Source organism: Cibotium barometz, chromosome 2 (assembly GCF_041138505.1).
Source record: "Cibotium barometz isolate CiBa-2024 chromosome 2, ASM4113850v1, whole genome shotgun sequence".
Classification (NCBI taxonomy): domain Eukaryota; kingdom Viridiplantae; phylum Streptophyta; class Polypodiopsida; order Cyatheales; family Cibotiaceae; genus Cibotium; species Cibotium barometz.
Genome location: NC_141047.1, coordinates 3,642,211 through 3,664,541, shown reverse-complemented (window position 1 = coordinate 3,664,541; position 22,331 = coordinate 3,642,211). Strand labels below are relative to the sequence as shown.

At 45.8% G+C, this 22,331-nt stretch overlaps 2 protein-coding genes across 4 annotated transcripts in view; both read right to left on the bottom strand.

Moving 5' to 3' along the window:
* LOC147640552 (coiled-coil protein) overlaps nucleotides 1-22,331 on the bottom strand; it is a 34,851-nt gene that overhangs the window by 11,823 nt on the left and 697 nt on the right. For both annotated transcript variants that reach the window (XM_086812901.1, XM_086812904.1), the window contains one exon: nucleotides 13,290-13,372. In XM_086812901.1, coding sequence (XP_086669027.1) covers nucleotides 13,290-13,372 — 83 coding nt within the window. The remainder of the gene's footprint in view (nucleotides 1-13,289; nucleotides 13,373-22,331) is intronic.
* Nucleotides 13,379-22,328, bottom strand: LOC147640553 (uncharacterized). 2 transcript variants are annotated; one of them, XR_015267978.1, is made up of 3 exons: nucleotides 16,584-22,328; nucleotides 15,988-16,547; nucleotides 13,379-15,946 (listed from the first exon to the last, which is right to left on the bottom strand). XR_015267978.1 is itself a non-coding variant. In XM_086812906.1 (2 exons), exon 1 carries the CDS (start codon nucleotides 18,300-18,302, stop codon nucleotides 17,850-17,852), a length of 453 nt encoding a protein of 150 aa, XP_086669032.1. In that variant the 5' UTR covers nucleotides 18,303-22,328; the 3' UTR covers nucleotides 13,379-15,946; nucleotides 15,988-17,849. The 2 variants fall into 2 exon arrangements, 1 of the variants encoding a protein (XP_086669032.1); XM_086812906.1 differs by having other exon boundaries at nucleotides 15,988-22,328.

Here is a 22,331-nt window from a genome sequence, read left to right as displayed (position 1 = left end):
GATCTATGATGCTGTCCTAGATGACTATCCTTCTTGGGATGAGAGGAATAGGCTGAATGCTGATTCTGAGGACTGTTCCTTGCTCCAATGCTGAGGTCCACCCTTCGATGCCGGCTTCCCTCTATGTGGGAGATAGGAATGATGAACTATATGCTGAATATGCTGATATACTGAATGTACTGCTGTCCCACTATCTTTCCCTTGTCTCTTGGGAAGGAAACGCTGAAGGGATGGCTGGGAACTGATGCTGAACTGAAACGCAAATGCTCTCCGGCTGGAGATGATGCTCTATGCGTTTGCTGATCAGATGGACTAACGTGCTGGGAGGCGATGCTGGACTGAATGCTAAAAACGCTGTGGTGAGATGCGTTGATGGACTGAATGTGATGCGCATCTATTTATATGAGTGAACTGGTGCTGGTCGGCCAGCCCTGAATATGCTCACGACTGCCATAAATACCATAAAAATGCCATGAAATGCCAGTCGGCTGGTTTATAGATGCTGTCGGTTGATGCAATGCTGTCAGCTGATGCACACGAATGCCTTACAATGCTCATGATGATTGGAATGCTGATGTTGGTGATGAAACACCCCCATATGATGCTCATACTGATATATGCCTGAATGAATATCCTGATTATATGCTTGATGATGCCATGCCACTTGTACACCTGATGGGTGTGCACGTGACGGGCACTGCAAGAGAACAACAGTTCATTGTCCTCTTTGACATGGGCAGTTCTAAGGATGCCATCTCTCCGCAGTTGGCAAACAAGATGAACTGTATCTTGGTTCCTTATCATCTAGATGTGGACGGGTTTACCCCTAGTCTACGTACACATTTTTCTCGTAAAGCTCAACAATTTGAGTTTCAAGTTCAGAGGGCAACATTCCAGCGGGATTTCATTCTCCCCTCTTTTAGGGTGTGACATGATCCTCGAAATCCAGTGGTTTAGACAATATGCACCGCTCCTGATTGGAGGCATGACACTTTCACTATCGTTGAAGGTTTTCCTGAGCCCATCATGATTCGCGGGGATCAAAGCATTCTTGGAATTCCACTCATTTCCCACATTACGGCCCAACGAGCCATTATAAAAGGAGCAGTGTGTGCGTTACTATACGTCCATTCTCAGTCTAATGCAGTTCAGATAGCACCTACAGCAGGGGAGTAATAGATGGCTGGTCTTGTCTCAATACAACAACATCATGCTACGAGACGCCCTCCCACCCACTAGACCTAAGGACCATCACATAGAGTTGGTTCCTGGTTCAAAACCTCCCAGCAAGCTCCCCTACTACCTTTCTAAGACATTGGAAAGCGAGCTGGAGCAACAGTTGGCCTAACTACACTAGTCTAGATTTATCCGACCGTCCTCCTCCCCTTTTGCCGCTCCCATTCTGTTTGTCCAAAAGAAGAATAAGTCCGCACGCTTATATGTGGATTACAGGGCGCTCAATAAGCGTCGTACCAGTTAAGAATATATTCCCCATGCCCAAAATAGAGTACATCCTAGAACGACTCAATGGTGCAAAATTTCTCTAAGATAAATCTTAAGACTGGCTAAGACTGGCTACCATCAGGTTCGGATCTTTGAGGCCGACATTCCAAAAACCGCCTTTAGGACCGAGTGCGGCCACTACGAATTTGTGGTGATGCTCTTTGGACTCACCAACGCACCAGCAATATTCAACAACATGATGTCTCGGGTTTTTCCGGATCTCATTGACAAATGCTTCATCTTCTTAGATAACATCCTTATCTTCTCAGGGACTGCAAAGCAGCATGAGCGAGCTGCGGCACAGGTATTACAACTCTTGCAAGACAATGAGTTGTTTATCAATGCCAAGAAGAGTGAGTTTGGAGTACTGGAAATCCATTATTTGGGATATATCATCAGTTCATGAAGTATATTCCTCGATCCTGAAAAGGTACAGGCCATTCTCAGTTGGGATGTTCCCACTACAGCCCAAGAAATCCGCTCATTTGTGGGTCTTTGTCAAGCCCGCAACACACATGGACAAGTTTTCTGACCTTGCAGCACCTCTCACCGACTTGTTCAAGGGCGTGAAGACTCGTCGTCAAAAAGTGTCCGTCACAAGCAAGACTCTAGAGGCATTCCAATTTCCATGCAATGAAGAAAGTCGCCTGTGAGTCACCTGTTTTGAAGTTGGCGTCATGGGATCATCCTTTTGAGATGATTACCGATGCCAGTAACCTTGCCATTGGAGCTATTTTACAGCAAGATGGTAGGCCAGTGGCTTTTTATAGCCACAAGTTGAATAACGCCGAAAAGAATTATTCAGTGTATGACAAAGAACTTTTGGGGGTGATGGCCGCTCTTAAACATTGGAAGCACTTCCTCTACGGGAGGGACTTCACAGTTAAGACAGATCACCGGGTACTTAAATGGTTGCAAACCATGCCCAGTGTCCAATGGAGAGCCAGTCCAAATGGAGTAATTGATCCAACAATTTGGGGGAATGATTGAATACGTCCCTGGCAAAAACAACCCTATTGCCAATGCTCTTAGTCACAAAGGCAACATTCAGACATTGCAGGAGTCCACTGTGCTGGAAATTCAAGGCATGGACAGCATGAAGGCATAGTATCCAGATTCGGAAGAGTTCGAGACTCAATATCAACTGGCCCTCAATTCAAAACCAAGCCTTTGCCTCTAATGATGGTTGGTTGTTTTTCAAGAACCGTCTCTGTGTACTCAAAAAAAAGCGCCAAGTCCTCCATGATGTCCATGATTCTCTTGTTGGAGGTCATCGGGGTATCAACAGTACCTTGGAGAAGTTAGAGAGGTCATTCTATTGGCCTAAGATGCAACGGAATGTCTAGCAACATGTCCAATCACGTCCGATATATCAAAATGTGAAAGTTCCTCGTACAAAACAGACATGGTTACTTCAGCCTTTACCTATTCCTGAGGGACCTTTTCACGACATCAATATGGACTTTGTAGGCCCCCTTCCCACCTTAGCCAGTTCTAGAAATACAATGTATGACAATTGTGAACAGATTCAAGAAGTTTTGCATGCTCATTCCATGCAAGCAGACAGCCACCGCCGAGGACATAGCTTGCTTGTTCATTCGATTTTAGTATCGCAATGGTGGATTGCCACGAACAATCGTATCAGATAGAGATCCTAAATTCACGTCCCATTTTTGGAGAGCATTGTTTGATAACTTTGGGACTAAGTTGCAGCTGTCCGGTGCATTCCATCCACAAACAAATAGCCAAAGAAAAATATACAAACAATTGGCCTTTGGTGTTCTCAAATCATACTGCCATGACTAGCAGTGGAAATGGGAACAATACCTTCCATTAGTTCAAGCAATCCTAAACGATACTCACTCATACAGTATTGGCGGTCGTATGAGGCAGCATTTGGTCACCGAATCTCATCTCTTTTGACGAGACATGTGTCACCATCTCTTGAGGCCAATAAAACCACCAAGACATTCTCGAAAATCATGGAGTCGATTAAGGAGTGCCTTGCCAAAGCTCAGGAAGCATATACCCGGCAAGCCAACAAATCCAGGCAAGATGTCAACTTTAAGGAAGAGGATTGGGTATATCTCCGTATCATGAAATAACCGCTAAAGCAAGTGAACAAGCGCTGTCCCAAACTTTCATTCCGAAGTTTCAGCCCATTTCCCGTCATTCAAAAGTTAAACCGAAAAGTTGGACTATGCACAATGTCTTTCATGTTTCTTGGTTGAAGCCATATGTAGGTCCAGCATTGCAGGATATATCAGAAGAGCAACAACCGAATATGATTGACGAAGCTGAAGTCATAGAGCCAAAGCAAATTCTCCTCCACAGATGGAAGCATGGATCTAGTCGAAAAATACAACAGTTTCATACGAAGTTTAAAGACTAAGGAACCCATGGAGCAATATGGCTGGATGAAGAGTTCTTTCAAGAGTACCCCCACATGTTGGCGGACGACTTGGAAGCCTTGAACCTGCCACCAAGTTAAGCACAAGGAAATGTCACATGCACCCTGCACTGGGGTACACTGTAACACACTGGCATGATCATCATTGCAACATTTGAACAAAAGTACCTTTTGTAGGAATATTTGTCATATGTCGTGACCCCATTGTGAACCCTCAATCCAGGGACAGTCAGGCATGAGCTACGTAGGTCAGTCTGCGAGCCTTACAAGTCTGTCAAGAGTCAGTCCTCTTAACCCACTTGGAGAATTCATCAAATAGTGCATGTAGAGTCAGCCCTAAAAGTAGGTATGCTTTAGTAGCATTAAGCCTAAAGCATGGCATTGCCAAAGGGCCAGCCCTTCACTTTATTGGCCTATCCAAGGGCTATTCATAGTCCTGGAAAGCAACATGGGCCAGCCGACAAAGCATTGGAGCACTCATAAACTAGTCTGCCAGCATTTACAGCAGGCTGACAGTCTTACGCTTGTCAATTTCCAATCGGCCAGGTTGCAACAATCCGACAACATAGAAAAAGCATCATTTATCCCATGCGCAACATTTATATAGCATTTATAGCTATTTTTGTCCAAGTTGCTACTGGCCGACCAGCAATCTAGGGGCATATAAAAGCAGCGCATCAGTCCTCGTTCATTAATTCAGTAATTCAGTAAAGTGTTAAGTAATTCAGCATCCTATTCTCTGCAGGCTAACAAGGGAGAACCTCTTTAGCATTTGGCCAACATATGTGCAGTCCTACAGCCATCTAGACTTGCATTCAATAGAGCCTTGGATTGGTGGATACTCGGCCGATGTACGCTCTTCCTCGTCCTTGCGTTGGGCATTCATATCGCTTGTTTTCTCAAGCATTGTACAACATTCTCCAAAGAATAATATAAGCAAATACTCATGCTTGCTAAAAAGGGGGGGGAGGCTTAGTGGGTGTTTGGGATTTAATAAGGTGTCGTCTACTTCACTCGCTCATTCTCTTCTCTCTAATCTCTGAATTGGATGCTAAAGAATCGCACCACATAAAGGTATAAAGAAGGCCCTATTGTCTGTTACCACGATCAAACTCAGTGCATGTAACAATGTCCATACACTGCAGGCAGTCGTGGTACGGCGCACTACAGTCAGTCGTGTGGCCATGAAGACTCTTGCTTAGTTTATGATGAGCCCCACGCTTTGATCATGATGCTCAAGAGAGGTTCATGCTTCTTTTGTACCTGTAGGAAGAGTCATGCGTTTTGACAAAAACTATCCATGCTGTTGCTTTACCTTTTTCACTTTGCTTTCGTCTTTTTGCTTTTTTTACAATAATTTTCTTTTCAAGTAAAGTCAATCTTTTACCAAGCACTTAGTGCTTTGCTTTTCCAACTTCAAGGCCTTGCTTTTTGGCCCTCGAGTTGCTTTTGAAAAACTACTTTTTTGCTTTTTGGTCCTACTCAATCCCCTCTTGCCAGTGGTGCTCTTGGCTCACGGCCAACACAGTTTGACTTTTTGTTTTTCTCTGCTTTTTGACCAAAATTACGCTTTTTCATGTACAACCTTATGGTCTCTCTCCTTTTGCCTTCTTTCACCAGTCCACTGTCAGGGCAGGGGTTCCATCATGCAAATAGAGCTAGGAAGGCCAAATAGTTACATTCCCTCCCTCTTATATCACAGTTGTCCTCAACTACGGAATGCAACTATACCAAGCATACACATGTTTCAAGTACTAGTCCCATCTAGTGAGCTTGTGCATCTGGTCATCCCCATATATGTGATGTCATCTGCTCATCTTGCAACAACTCAATGCCTTATCTTTGACAAATGGCTATGTCCTTGATGGTTTTTCCTTCATGACATGTGTGACATGTGTTAGATAAAAGAAATCCATATCTACCTCCTGCAAAAACTACACAGAATCTAGTCAACAAATAGATATACATCATTCGCGTTTATTGGGTATTCCAGATACTACCTAGGTAGTCTGGAGCCCAGTAGACTATCACATGCCATAAATCCAAGCATTGTCCACGCATCAAAGGCAGCACACGAAGTCAAAGAAATTCAAACATACATCAGTATGCAATGCACATGTAAAGATCCTCCTATTCATGGATTGTCCTGTCTAGTCTCATCGAAAACCGGTTTTGAGCTATCTAGCTCTCGAAGGAAATCGGTCTGTCAATCTTAAGGGCCATCTAGTCACGAGGACAGCCTAAGTGTTCATCGGTCATCTGGTCGCACTGACCGTCCGACTCTGAAATTCAACAGTCATCTCGGCTATCTCGTCACTACGACCACCCGACTGTTCATCAATAGTCATCTAGACCATCTAGTCACACTGACCGTCCAACTATGAAATCCAAGGCATCTCGCATAAAGGCCGTCCAATGGGTCATCTGGCAACGCTACCACCCAAATACAAATCTCGCTCCTGGGGTCATCTGGTTCCCAGTGTATATATATATATATATATATATACAATGAAGAGGGATAGAGGTACAATCCCTCTCTCTTGAATCTGTCTTGTTCTCAAGACATCTAATTCTATACTTCAAATACATCTCGACGACGGCGGTTTGTACACCTGATGATGAAACGCTGATGTAAGCCTGAGGATAGGCTAGGATGACTTTTTGCATAAAAAGTCAATAAAGTTGCTTTCTTGTTGCTTATTAAAAGCAAGTTACTTTTTAAAAGTAACTTGCTTTCTTTTAAAAAGCAAGTTACTTTTTAAAAGTGTTTTTAAAAAGCAAAGATTACTTTAAAGCAAGCCTAAGCCCAACTCTATATATAAGCGAGGCATGGGGGAGAGCTCTCGTCATAACCACAACATGGGTGTGAGAGGAGGTGGTCAAAGAAGCCTTCACTCGCGGGCCTTGGGCACTCGGTGCTCCTAGCTGAGTATACTTGGAGCGAAACCGGTGAAGTTGTAACCCAACTTCGTGAAGAGTAATGAAATCTCTGCGGGGACGCCAGAGCGGTTTAGGACCACCACTTCTCTCATGTAGGAGTAATCTAGCTCCCCTTGTCTACATTCTCTCTCTATTTTCTCTCTCAAGTTTAAGTGATTTAAATTGTTTTTAAGTGCTTGTGAGTGGGAAAGTTTTTGTCTATTGTCCGTTAGTTTTATTGAAGGCTGGTTTCAAGGTTCCGTCGTCGCGATCACGTCAACTTTCTCGAGGGGGTAAGCTCGTGGTCGTCTATACGCAAGCTTGACAGGAAGAGACAAGAAAGAAGCCAAAGAAGAGAATTGGTTTCTCTTGGGAAAAAGCTAAGAGAATTCATTTAAGCCTAGCGGGGTGTGCCGTAACTGATTCCACCACATATCCAAGCGATAGAAATATATATATATATATATATATATATATAGAGAGAGAGAGAGAGAGAGAGAGAAGGATTTAGGAAACTTTGTATAGTACACACGCACATTGATCAAGCAACAGGTCCCACTCCTTTTCAGGAATTTATTCAGGAACAATCCACAGGCTCGCAAGCCAGGATCAATACATCAATGAATACAAAAGCAAACAAATATGCCGATGTAGAAACCCAAGTCGATGTTGATGTCGAGGCACGAGATCCTGATGTTGAGCAAACCACGGGGATGACCCACAAGAATCTCTCACTGGGCTAGTAGTACTAGATCCAATGTCCAAGTTGTCAAATCCCCACCGGATCTCCTCGTGATCGTTCTTGGTACAAGACTCGAAACCTGCAAACAAACGAACAAACAAACAAGGGGGTGCAGGCCTGACTCACCTCCCAACCATGACAGCCGTGGACAAGCCCACAGTCTTGGCTGTCCCCACCAGGCCACGAGCTGAGATAACTAGGTTGACGTACCGACCAATCTCCTCCTCGCGACGTCCCATACCGCCACGAAGCTGCCCTCGCGGGCCTCGCCGCCTCGGCTGCATAAAGCAGGTGCACGTCTGCACTAGATCCATGCTCCAAGACCATAGAGCTCTCACAAACTCGTGAGACTCTCTATATCCCAATAACTAACCTTGGCCACCCTTTTATAGGCTCTTGGCCGGTCATCGGGCGTCCACACTTGGGCGCCCGCTTGTCCATACTTGGGTGCCCGCCCGTTAGTCTATCCCTAACTCACCTCGTCAATCAGCCTGCCTAGCTCCAAGCTTCCCCAAGCCTCGAAACTAGTCTTGCGTGCGTGTAGCACACGATAGATACACACTGTGCACATGACATACTCCCCTTCCTCTAAGAGCTCACTCATGAGCTCACTAAAAAGCCACGGTAATCTCTCTGAAGAGTAGTCAATGTCTCCCATGTAGCGTCCTCCTCAACACGATCTCCTTCAGAGAACTCTCTGGGTGAACGATGTCTATCAGAATAAAACCTGTCTCGGTCTTGAGCACTTCTAATAGATTCCTTCGCAACTTGTAACATTTCTTGCATATCTTGCAAAAAATTACGTGCTGCATCATGCTGAAGTCCTGAGAATCCTACTGTAACAGGTGATCTAGGTTGAAAACCATACATAAGCATGAAAGGACTAAAACCTGTACTCGTATGCTTAGTGCTGTTATATGCAAATTGTAGCACAGGAAGATAATCCTCCCATGAACTCTGTCTTTTGGATACATATGCTCGAAGCATATCCTCCAAAATCTGATTCACTCTTTCAGTCTGGCAATCAGATTGAGGATGATCACAAGAACTCAAATTCAAAGTTGTTTCCAACTTCTCAAAAATAAGTTTCCAAAAATCACTCGTAAACTTACGAGTCCCTATCACTAACTATGTCCTGCGGTAACCCGTACAGTCTAAACAATTGCTCGATAAACTGTCGTGCTAATTGCATAGCTGTAATAGTCTTCCGGGTCGGTAAAAATCTAGCCATTTTTATCAAGCGATCTACCACAACCCAAATAGAATCGTGGTCGTGATGTGTTCTTGGCAATCCGGTAATAAAATCAATGGAAATACTTTCCCATTTATTACCTGGAATTTGCAAAGGATGCAACAACCCAGTCTGTCTAAAGCGTTCAGCTTTATTTGCCTGACAAATTTGACACTTGAGAACATAATCTTCTGCATACCCTTTCATCTTTGGCCAATAAAAAGTGTGTTTCACTAATGATAGTGTCCTGTGTACCCCAAGGTGTCCAGCAAAAGGGGGCGTTGTGACACTCCTTAAGAATCTTGGACCTAATGTCCGGGATCTGTGATACACAAATTTTGTCATTACGGAATAGCAAACCATTCCGAAACATCCACTGGCCTCCTGCAGCTTGAATGGTAGACTGCTCAGTCATCGAGTCTTGGTCAATCAATGAGCCCCCGTCCTGGATCTTCTGCCAAAATAGACCAAAATAACTATCAATCCTGCAAAGCCCTCTCAATGACTGAAATAAGTCAATAGAAATCTCGGTGAACGACAAAGAATTCACATCTGCAACACTATTCATGGACCCTTTCCGATAACGGATCTCAAATCAAAATCTTGCATTAACTCCGCCCAACCAGCTTTCCTTCCTCTCAAATCATCCGCATCACACACATACTTGATTGACTGATGATCAGTCAATACCACAAACTTGGAGCCATATAAATAATGTCTCCAAACCTTGAGAGCATGAATCACAGCATAAAGCTCCTTCTCAAGTGTTAGCCAACGAGATTGAGAGTCGTCTAGCTTTTTACTTTCAAAAGCAACCAGTCTACCATCTTGAAATAGAGCAGCCCCGATAGCATAGTCACTGGCATCAGTTTCAAGAACATAAGGCCGACTAGGATCGGGTAATGCTAAGATAGGTGCTTCCTTAACTTCATCTTTCAAAAGTCTGAAGGCCATATCCAAATCGTTATTCCAAGTGATAGGCTGATTTGACTTACGTCCACGACCTTTTAATAAGTCGGTCATCAGTAGTGTAAGTTGAGAGTACTCCCGCACAGATTTCCAAAGAAAAACTACAAAACCGAGAAAAGAACGAAGTTGTTTCACTGTTGGCGGTATAGGCCAATCCAGAACCTTCTAAACTCGGTCATAGTCAATGCTCAATCCATCTCTAGTGATCTTGTGTCCCAAGTAAATGATTTCGGTCATAAAGAACTCACATTTACTTAACTTAGCATATAGTCGATTCTGTCTTAAAATAGATAAGACAATCGTGAGGTGTCTGACATGATCCTCAAGAGTACGACTATATGTCAAAATATTATCCAGGAACACCACCACAAATTTTCCCAAATGTTCTCGAAAAAGATCGTTCATCATTTGCTGGAAAGTGGCGGGAGCATTGGTTAACCCAAAAGGTGATACAAGAAACTCATAATGGCCATACCTAGTCCGAAAGGCTGTTCTTTCGACATGCCTTTCATGAATACGTATCTGGTGATAGCCAGTACGTAATTCTATCTTCGTGAAATATTTCACTCCTGCTAACCAGTCAATCAGGTCATCTGATCTAGGGAGAGGATAACGGTTCTTAATGGTCAGCTTGTTCAATCTCTTGTAATCTATACACATTCTCCAGGTATTGTCCTTCTTTCTCCTAAGCAACACAGGTACACCCCAAGGTGATTTACCTGGACGGATCTGGCCCATCCTTAAATAATCTTCGAGTTGTTTAGCCAACTTATCTTCCTCAGCTTGGCTCATCCTGTAAGGTGGAATACTGACAGGATGAGCACTAGGGATCAAGTCAATACGATGATCTACTATCCGTTCAGGTGGTAAACCCGATGGCAGTTCCTTAGGAAATACGTCTTGAAACGAATCAAGTATCTTCTGTAATTCTTTGCTTTCAAACACACTTAATTCATTTACATCCAAGGAAGGGATGAGAAAGGAAGAAAGTGGAATCAATACACAATGGAAAGCGGTATACAAAGAAGAATCCATTATATTTCCAAAATCAATTGTATTTACAAGAGATCCCTGAGAGGGATGAATACAATCACTTAAAATACTATACTTGGTGTCCCTATGCTGAAAAGAAAAAATATGACTAGACCAATCTATCTGGACTTGAAGAGTCTTAAACCACTCAATCCCTAATAACAAGTCTACATTTTCTAGATGCATTACATAGCATTCCATAGTGTCTTTGTAGTCCTGAATCTGGATTGGAAGCATCTCCACCTTTCGATCCCAAACTTGCCTTCCCGCAGGTAGGCGTACCTCATAGGTATGATCGTTGGGTGTCGTATCAAGACTCAATTTCTGCACAAGTTTGTAGTTAACAAAATTGTGTGAGCTGCCAAGGTCTAGAAGAATGTGAATCTTATGGCCATTCACGTCTCCATAAACTCGGAGAAGATCATGCAAGCCAAATACTTTAGAATTGCACAGACAATCAGAACAAGTACTAGGACGAGAAAGTACAGTAATGGACGTACTTGTCAAAGACAACTGGTTAGCTGCCTTTGGCTTGGGTCCTGCGTTCGTCTTGGTACTCTTTTGCTTTGGGCACTCGTTACGCATGTGTCCTTTTTCTTCGCAGATAAAACAACGTCCTTCCTTCTAGAGCTTTAAAGCCCTAAGGAGTTGTTTCTTCTTCGCTGGTGCCGAACTTGAATTCTTCGAAGGTTGGTCCGAAGACTTGCCTTCAGTCGTGTTAGCCATAGGTGCAAAGAACTTTCTTTTATGCTTGTTCCTCTGCTCGGTAACGGATTTCGACTTGGAAGAGACCATTGTATCATCATAGATACGAGCTGAATGAATGGCCTCGTCCAATGTTTTACATTTGTTATTTTTAACCTGTAAACAGTATGAGTCTGGTAAACCAGCTACAAAGAACCCCAAAAGAGTAGTGGGATCCATCTTTGTAGCTTTCATCTGCAAGTCCCTAAACTTCTGGAGGTAGACCTCATAAGTGAGGTGCTGCGAGGTCATGGTCAAAGCTGAAAACCGGGCAACATCATGATCATCCTCTTTCTTGAGGAATTCCTTCTTGAAGACGTCTTCGAATTGTGCCCAAGTCGTTGGCTTAGGGTTGAGTTCCTTCCACCAAAGCAAAGCTTTGCCGGACAGGAAACCTGCTGCTAACTGGATCTTTTTCCCATCATCATATGGATGAAACTGAAAGTGAACTTGCCACTTATGTAGCCACGTGTCCACTATCTCCTTGGTGCGCTGCTTTTGCTCGCCCCCGAACGGTTCCGAAGTAATGTTGGAGCCTCGGCTGCATAAAGGAAGTGTACGTCTACACTAGATCCAGGCTCCAAGACCATAGAGCTCTCACAAACTCGCGAGACTCTCTAGGGTCTATATCCCAATAACTAGCCTTGGCCACCCTTTTATAGGCTCTTGGTCGGTCATCGCCCGTCCACACTTGGGTGCCCGCCCGTTAGTCTATCCCTAACTCAGCTCGTCAATCAGCCTGCCTAGCTCCAAGCTTCCCCAAGCCTTGAAACTAGTCTTGCGTGCGTGTAGCACACGGTAAATACACACTGTGCACATGACACCGACCCAGCACCTCCCCCTCAGTATATATAGCCTTGCCTATCTTTTAATATTGGTGTACGATCATTGTTATATCGGGTACCATCTGGCCACTACCTGAGACAGCAGCCCACCCTCTGCTATAGGCCACCGTGGGACAGCACCTCTCTGCTATCATCTGCTGGCCGCCTACATCAGGGCTGACTTCCGCTTTCACATCTGCTGGTACAGGCCGTTTATCATCTGAGCCTTACATCGTTTACATCAGCCTGCCGTCAGCAGGCTTACATCAGCGTTTCATCATCAGGTGTACATCAGCGTTTACTTCAGCACACCATAAGGCTTACCTCAGCATTTAGCATCTGAGCTTTACATCCTTTTCATCAGCGTTTTTCTTCTGCTATCTTCAGCGTTTACCTCAGGCTGACATCAGCGTTTTACAGCAGCCTCGCATCGGGCTCACCATCAGGGCTGACTTCGGTGTCACATCTGCTGGTACAGGCCGTTTATCATCTGAGCCTTACATCGTTTACATCAGCCTGCCCTCAGGCTTACATCAGCGTTTCATCATGAGGTGTACATCAGCGTTTACTTCAGCACACCATAAGGCTTACCTCAGCGTTTAGCATCTGCTTTTTACATCCTTTTCATCAGTGGTTTTCTTCTGCTATCTTCAACGTTTACCTCAGGCTGACATCAGCGTTTTACAGCAGCCTCACATCAGGCTCACATCAGGCTTATATCGGCGCTTACATCAGGCTTACTTCTGCACTGTTATCTGCGTTTTACACCAGCATAGATAAGCGCCTACATCAGCAACCCTCCTAATTGCAAAAAAAAAACTACTCTCAATATCAATCATGTGTGTGACCTGGCTTTGAAGTGCATAAGTTTCCAGGGCAACGAAGAAACCCACAAAAACTAGTGGAAACAAATACCTGAGTCATTGTCCTTTCTCCAGCTATCGAGTGGTTCACGCTACCTTTTGAACCAGTCTCAACATGTTTGTTGTTTGACACACCTAATAAAAAAATTTAATCCAATCACATCTACGATAGAAATTCGAAATTGAAATCTGACTTGAAAATGAAATTTTAAAAAAATAAAATATAAGAGAGGGCAACACAAATAATCCAAAGTATTAAAGAGTTTTGCACCAGTACGGATTCACAAATCGAGTTATACATTAAAGTTCAAGTCTGAGGGCAGCCAATCAACACGCGCAAGCTAAGGAGGTCAGGATACGGTGGTTGTAGACCTACTAGTGCCATGAAAGTGCTAACAAGGAATGAAGTACAGTGGTTGTAGACCTACTGGTGCCATGAAATGCTAACAAGCTTAAAAAAGACTAATGTTTGTAGCCTTAGGAATTGAAACACGTTCTAATTTTTTTATTCAACAGAAGACTTGCAAAAGACATGATCATACACAAGTAGTCTACTCTTAACTTCTATTAACTCCAAGAGCCAAGAGACGGAAGTACACATGGCTGTCTAGAAGTTACAAAAGAATCAACACTTTGAAGGAAGTGCCCAAGTGGATGGAAGACACTGCTTTGCCCAAATGCAAGCTGTCTTCCGCCAATTCCTACCTTCAAACACATGCAAAGACCCTCCCTAGCTGCTAGCATGCTTGATTGTCCACTGACTAATGAGGGAGGGAGGCATGCCTATTTTGGGCAATTTGGGCCTGTCTGCCTTGCCTGACTGTATGTTCGCCTTGTCCAGCCTGGTTGCCAGCGCTCATTCTAACCACATGGTGTAGGTGGGTCACATTCTCCCCCACTTGAATCGCAACTGTCCTGGTATGGAATCTATGTAAGTTTCACGCACAAGAACTGAAAAACTCCGACAGTGTCTCACCCAAGGTAATGGATGTCCAGAGCATTGCGAGACCACTTTGCATCCTATTCTGAAGCTGCAAATGCATCTCCTAGCAAAACCTCCAAATGAAGTACCTAACCCTAGCCTAGCACCTTTTCATGAAGTACACCTGATGAAAATTCTCCCACTGAGTTTCCAGAAAAAAATTCTCCCACTGAGAACCCTCCTAATAGACTCCCCCTAAGAGTCATGGAAACATCTACACCCATTCGTGCATCTACTCAAATGGATCCCCAACCCTTCTTTGCCAAATCCAATGCACTCCTATGGCTGAAAGGGTCACAAGAATAGACGACACTACTCATACACAGACTCAAACCTGTATGCACTGTGAGGACAAAAGGACGAAAGGACCAGATGTACGAGAGATCAAAGCAAATCAACACAGCATGAAATGGGTGAATAAGTGTCTGTATGATGGTGAATGAAATCATGTACAAGAAGCCCTCTGATGTGAGGAGACTCTGAGTATAGGACCAGCGAAGAAGCAAAGATGATGTCGAAGCTGAAGCACAGTCGGTGACGAAGGCTCGCGTCGACGTGAGGTGAAGGCACTCCAAGAGGTGGTCGGTGTTGAAGGCTCGCATTGATGGATGCAGAGCCACTCTGAAGTGGTAGATATCTGTAGTGGGTAGCAGAAGGTGAAGTGGTGCGTGACAAGGGTGCTGTAGTACTTGAGGGGTGGAGAATAGCAGAGAGGGCTGCCATCCTGAGTGGTGCAGGCTCTAGTGACGACGGCGCTGCAATACCTGAGGGGTTGTGAAGATGAGCAGAGAGGCCTATTGTCCCAACGATGTGAGCTGATGAACAGAGAGGGCTGCTGTCCCAACAATGTGATGATGATGATGCAGAGAGTGGGCTGCTGATGTGATGGTACGGTTGGTGAAGAGGTAGTGGTAAACACAGATCTGCTGGGCTGAATAGGACGGACTGCAGAAATCAACAAAACGCAAACCTGAAAATGCCGAGGTAGAGCAGGGTTTGGAGGTGCAGAGGGGCTGCCAAAACAGGGCAGATCTGAGGGTGAAAAGGGCTGCCAGAACAGGGAAGATCTGGTGGTGTAGAGGGCTGCCAGAACAGGGCAGATCTAGTGGTGTAGAGGGCTACAAGGGCACTGCCCCTGCATGATCTGTATGAGAAAAACGCTGAAGTGATGAGGATCCAGGGTGCTGCAAAGGTAGGCCGGCAGCAGCAACAGAAGATCCAGATGTCAAATATGATGTATTGTGTGCTGAATAGGAAACGATGTCTGTATATATGGGGTGGGCTGCTGGTCGGCCCTGAACTGGGGCTGTCGGCCAGCAGCAAGAGACAAAAACCAAATAAAATCACATAAAATCCCCTTTTAGGATTGGGAAAAATACCATTTTCACACACCCCCTCTCAGGCCAAAAGGGGACCATGAGAGAAGATGAGAGAAGATGAAGGATACCAGGCTCCTGTCAGAATACGCAGCGGAGATGATGACCAGATCTGGGAACATGAGCAAAACGCAATGCAGAAAATCACAGCACAAGAGAGAGAGAGAGAGAGATAGAGGTGTGTAACTCTGCTCTATATACGCAAAAGAATCCCGGAAAAGGTACAATACTGACAAGGGGGCTGGGCGCCATTTTATATGGCCCCCCAACAGCAGTCGGCCTGCTGTAGGGCAGCCGACAGGACACCCACGACTTGCAAACAGTAGTCGGCCAGCACAGAAGGTCCACGACCTGTTGCAAACAGTAGTCGGCCAGCACAGAAGGTCCACGACCTGTCCAGTCAAGTCGGCCAGCTCCAAAATGTGAGCATAAACATGCTGATGCAGTCGGCCAGCAACTGGGTCCTCCTGCCATCTCAGGGCTGCCTCCCAAGCCACAAAAAAATGGGAAAAAATAAGGGAAAAATACCGAGGGGGGGAAAATGAGAAAACACCTAATAAGGACGGGCACACCCACAACAGAGGCCCTGGTGTATAAAAATAGACAAGAGATGACTTCTAACACCCCCGCTCAGCTCCTGGCTGTGAAACCAACCACAGGGAGCTAGGGTGCCGCCTAAGCAAATCTTGAGATAGCGACTTCGTGAAGAGGTCCACCGTACTGTCCTCCGTCGAACAAAACTCTAGCAAGATGTCATCAGTAACGATCTGTTCACGAACAAAGTGCCTCTGGATGACCATGGGTTCCTCCAGTGGAAGCCCAAACCTGCAATGCAACCTCTGCATCCTCACCACCTCACAAGCAGCATCACAAGCAGCCCAGTACTCTGCCTCTGTCGTTGACAAGGCAAACGATGAATGCCTCGTACTACTCCAAAAAACTGCTCCTGGGCCTGAAGTAGATCTCCTGGTGTCCAGATCTCCTGGGCCTGAAGTAGATCTCCTGGTGTCCAGATCTCCTCCCCAAACTGAGTCACTCCAACCTTGGAGTCGGACTCCATCAATCAATCCCCCTCCTGTGTACAAGAGTCCATGATCCTTCGCATGCCGCAGAAACCACAAGAAACGCAATCCTGCCTCCCAAAGAGTCATCCACGACCATGAGCTCAACTGCCTCATCAGGAAGCTCCCGTCCAATCTGGTGTCCATCAACCAGATCAATGAACCATTATGCTTCTAAGTCAAAGAGGCATCACACTGCTCACAAGGATCAACACCTGTTACGATGCAAATACAAGTCCTGTAAACCTCCTGAAGACCACGCAAGGCCTTCGGAAACCTGTCAACTACCCCCTCTGAATCCAGAACCACAAAGCCTGGAGAAACCACCTCCTTCTGCAAGTAATCAACTGCCAGCTGCCTGGCTTTCCGAGAGGTCCCCGTGGAAAGAACATCCTCATCTATAAGAGTTTCTTTGTCCCGAGGTACTTACGAGACATCAAAGCATAAGTAACCTGTTCAGTTTCCTCTGACTGACGAACACAAGAACCACCAGCATCAGTACTGGAAAGTTCCTGCCAACTGCTGCCATCAACTGGCAAGCCATCCACCATCTGGTCCCGAAAAGCTTGCACCTACAGCGTATCCACACTTAAGTGGCCATTACCAGACTGCCACTCATCACAAACCTGAGGACCTGGGAGAGAGAGTGCTGAAAGCTTGTAAACTCCATTCTCCACTCTGCCTTCCCAAACCACTTGGCTTGTTGCTTTGTCCCGGAGAGCAACAAAATGCTCATCAAACTCCACCCGTACGCCAGTCTTGCAAACATGATGCACTGACAACAAATGAAAACCAAGTGACGGAACATACAACACCTGGGAGGAATGCTTCCCCCCTCTGCCACATCGGGAACTATTTCCATCCTGCCCGGAGTCTATTCCCACTTGACGGGATCGGTTTCATCTTCTCAGAAGACTTCTCCGACGAAGCCTTCCCTTTGCCTGTTTTACGGCCTTTCGACCATTGGCCAGTTAAGGCCTCCGAACCTCCATCCTGAGGAGGGTTCGTGAATCGTTCCTCCTGGTCCAAGACCATGGGCACAAGCTCCTCCCACGTGATGGTGCTGAGCCTGCCACTGGTAATCAAAGACAAGTAAAATGCTGAGTACTGAGAGGGCAAATCCGACAGCAATGTTATGGCCATGTCCTCTGACGATATCTCCTTCCCAGCCTGAAGAACTTCCTGCTGAAGAACTACAACTTGTTAATATTCTCCCGAATCATCGACGACTTTGCAGGGCTCATAACCCGCATCTGTACTTCCAAGGAAATCCTCTTCATGGGCGATACCTTTTGTAAAGAGAAGCCAAATGCTGCCATATACCACTGGCCAGCATCATATGTTTTACATGATTGATTACTTGCGGTGTGCAGTTGAGTAAGATAAACGAGACCCTGGCGTTGACACGATCCCACATCTGTGTCTGGGCCTCCCGGTCCTTTCGGATCGACGGTAACTCCCCTTCCTCTACTTAGCCGTGGAACCCCAACAATGACAAAATCAGCGAGGTCGTAAGACTCCAGAACACATTCCATCATAACCTTCCATATGCCGTAGTTGTTCCCGTCCAACTGACGGTCCACCGGGAACGTGGGGAGTGTCAGGATCTTCACATGTCTCTCGGCCATCTCAAACAGATCTGCCATTGCAGGGATGTACACTAAAAAAGGGTGGGTGGGTGGGAACAAAGAAGAACTAACACCTGCAAGTGGCTATCCAGCAAATCAGCCCGCTGTCCTCTTGCTTCTCCTCTTCCCGAACAGTCCCGTACGGTCCACCAATCAGCAACACAACAGTCCCTCTTGCTCACACAAATCCCAAGAACTATCTAGAGCCTAGGCTCTGATACCATGTCAGAATACGCAACGGAGATGATGACCAGATCTAGGAACACAAGAGCAAAACGCAATGCAAAAAATCACAGCACGAGAGAGAGAGAGAGAGAGAGAGAGAGAGAGAGAGAGAGAGAGAGGCGTGTAACTCTGCTCTATATACACAAAAGAATCCCGGAAAAGATACAATACTGACAAGGGGACTGGGGGCCATTTTATATGGCCCCCGAACAGCAATCGGCTTGCTGTAGGGCAGCCGACAGGACACCCACGACTTGCAAACAGCAGTTGGCCAGTACAGAAGGTCCACGACCACTCCAGTCCAGTCGACCAGCTCCAAAATGTGAACATAAACATGGTGCTGCAGTCGGCCAGCAACTGGGTCCTCCTGCCATCTCAGGGCTGCCTCCCAAGCCACAGAATAATGGGAAAAAATAGGGGGAAAATGTGGAGAGTGGGGAAAAATGAGAAAACACCTAATAAGGGCAGGCACACCCACAACAGAGGCCCTGGTGTATAAAAATAGACAGGAGATGACTTCTAACAGCTCCCACACTGACACACTGGCAGAAGGAATGTATTCCCCTCTGAAAGCGAAGTCCGATAAGTTCAAAGACGAATATTGTGAAGGCAAAAGTGTAGAGGGTGAGTAGATGTAGATGGGTTGATCATCTCCCAATGTAAGACCTTGAACGGGGCTCTCTAATGAGAAAGAAATCCTATCCTCCATGTGGTCTAGATCTGAGTAAAGTAAGGAGAATCAATATCTGGAGACAAAGGCTGGTCCTCTGGAATCATGTGTAGACGGTCCATGCTGTGTGCTCTTGAGGTCTTCAATCCCTTTGCTCACGATAGCTCTGCTACCATGTGAGGGCGAAAGGACAAAAGGACCAGATGTACGAGAGATCAGAGCAAATCAACACAACATGAAATGGGTGAATGAGTGTATTTATGAGGGTGAATGAAATCATGTACAAGAGGCCCTCTAATGTGAGGAGACTCTGTGTAGAGGACCAACGAAGAAGCAAAGACAATGTCGGAGCTAAAGCACGGTCGGTGACGAAGGCTCGCGTCGGTGTGAGGCAAAGGCACTCCAAGAGGTGGTCAGTGTCGAAGGCTCGCATCGGTGGATGCAAAGGCACTCCGAGGTGGTAGATATTTGTAGTGGGCAGCGTAAGGTGACGTGGTGCAGGCCTTGGTGACAAGGGTGCTACGGTACCTAAAGGGTGGAGAATAGCAGAGAGGGTTGCCGTCCAGAGTGGTGCAGGCTCTGGTGACGAGGGTGCTACAATACCTGAGGGGTGGTGAAGATGAGCAGAGTGGGCTGCTGTCCCAATGTCAATGAAGATGAGCAGAGAGGGCTGCTGTCCCAACGATATGATGATGATGAAGCAGAGAGTGGGCTGCTGATGTGGTGGTACGGTCAGTGAAGAGGTAGTGGTAAACGCAGATCTGCAGGGCTGAATAGGACTGCAAAAATCACCAAAACACAAACCTGGAAATGCCGAGGTAGAGCAAGGTTCAGGGGTGCAGAGGGGCTGCTAGAACAGGGCAGATCTGGTGGTGTAGAGGGCTGCCAGAACAGGGCAGATCTGATCATGTAGAGGGCTGCAAGGCCACTGCCCCTAGATGATCTGTATGAGAAAAACGCTGAAGTGATGAGGATCCAGGGTGCTGCGGAGGTAGGCCAGCAGCAGCAACAGAAGATCCAGATGTCAAATATGATGTATTGTGTGCTGAATAGGAAATGATGTGTATATATATGGGGTGGGCTGCTGGTCGGCCCAGAACTGGGGCTGTCAGCCAGTATCAAGAGACAAAAACCAAATAAAATCACATAAAATCCCCTTTTAGGGCTGGGAAAAATACCATTTTCACATGCACTGTATGCTCAAACGAACATCCACCAACTCCATGCTCAACTCGATGCCACCCTCCAATGGAGCATACTCAAGAAAAATAAACTCTACGATACACCAAAGCAAAAACTCCGACCGTTGCCTTGTCAAATCAAAGAAACTCCCTTCCGACTCTAGTGAAGGCACATCAACTAACCTATCCTCCTATGGTGCCACAACAGCTGAAGTAACCCCAAGGCTGTCAAAGAATCCCCACAAAACACCTTTGAAGGCTTTGAAGAGCCTTCCTCAGACACATGGCAAGAAATGGGACCTTATTTTTCTAGCCGCTTGGCGAGGAATTTTCCCTATAAGAATCAGGGCTTCGACACTCCCCCACTAGAACTAACCTTAGCTCCTTTGGTATCTTAACAGCTCCTTTGTAGAAACTGGCCTTCCCCTGCTGATGTTGGTGCAATACCCCATACTTGGAACTTTCCTGAAACTCCCATTGTGTCTGCAACACAATCTAGCATTGTTGCTAAAAGGCCACTATTTGGGCATTGAGGATAGTTATCTGGTTGCCCATATAGGCCAATGCCGCCATCTATTTATCCATGACCATGGATGAAGAATGCTAACAAACTGGAACAAGCAAAGAGAACTTCCCCCAAAGCCTAATTATGTTCTCTTCATTCTGCAGGCTGATCCCTAATCTGGCAGACAATACAAACAGGATGTTGGAAAAGAAAATTTTGCACGAACCCTAGGCTCTGATACCAAATGTAGACCTACTTGTGCTATGAAAGTGCTGACACAGTATTGAGTACAGTGGAGACTTGCGGAAACGCACAAGTAGCCTACTCTAATGTATTAACTCCAAAAGCCCAAGCCCAAATATACAACAGACAAAAGAGATCAACAGTCATAAGGAAGAGCCCAAGTTGATGGAAGACACCACTTTCTGCAAATGCTCGTTTGCTGTCTTCAGCTCATTCCTACATTCAAACGTGACAAAGACCCTCTATGGCTGGTCGGCTGCTTGATTGTTGACTGACTATTGCGGGGGAGAGGCATGCCTATTCATAGGGCAATTCGGGGTCCCTTCAGAGGTCAGCCTGCTCAAACAAGCACACTGCCTGACCTCGCTGTCCGGCCTCTCTAGCCTCCTAACTGCCTTGCCTCACTGCCTGCCCGCCCTGTCTAGCTTGGCCCTGTGTCCCGTGCCCAATCTATCAACACGGTGTAGGTGGGTCACAGTGGTAACCAGACCATGGCAAGTTGCTAAGTCACGTGGCATGGCCACGCGAAGGATCAAGGTGAGATGCATTTTTTAGCAAGGAGGTTACAAGTTAAGTCGAAACATCTCCATACAGAAGCCATCTCCCAGCGTGCACTAGGGAAACGTGAACTTTCACATAAGGTGAGACCCACCTTCTATATAGCTTGCTTGGTCAATAAATAATTAACAAGTAACAAACATAGCAGTGCACCTTATTCCCTAAAATTCGTGACAACCACTAAGCAGGCTGACCAAGCCGCAGATGCTTAGCTGATCTTTTCGGATGATCAGCCACACTGGGACCGAGACACGGCCCAGACTCCATAGGAAGGTGGCAATGGGGAATATTGGACAATGGGCGAAAGCTCGATCCGGTAATATCACGTGAGTGAGTGAAAAACGTCGCATTAGCGAGGAAGGGCAATGCCGCTTGTAAATCTCTTTCGTCGAGTGCACGATTATGACAAGACTCGAAGAAGTAGCCCTGGCCAGCCTACCATTCAATGACCTATGGCGGCCCAGTTCCAGAGAATGCCCAGAGCCATATAGCTTTGCTGAGCAAACATTAAGTACGTGCTATGATCATTTCAAAGATTGTTATGAAGTACTTAGTACCAGCAAACGACCTTTTTCCACACTGCTAATGCTGCTACTTTATGAATTATATACACCACTTTCTGAATCCATAATATGCATTCCTGCCTTAACCAAAAAAATTTCTTA

What these genes read in the sequence shown, in the direction of transcription:
- LOC147640553 (XM_086812906.1), bottom strand. Translation starts at nt 18,302, where the DNA reads ATGGCAGATCTGTTTGAGATGGCCGAGAGACATGTGAAGATCCTGACA.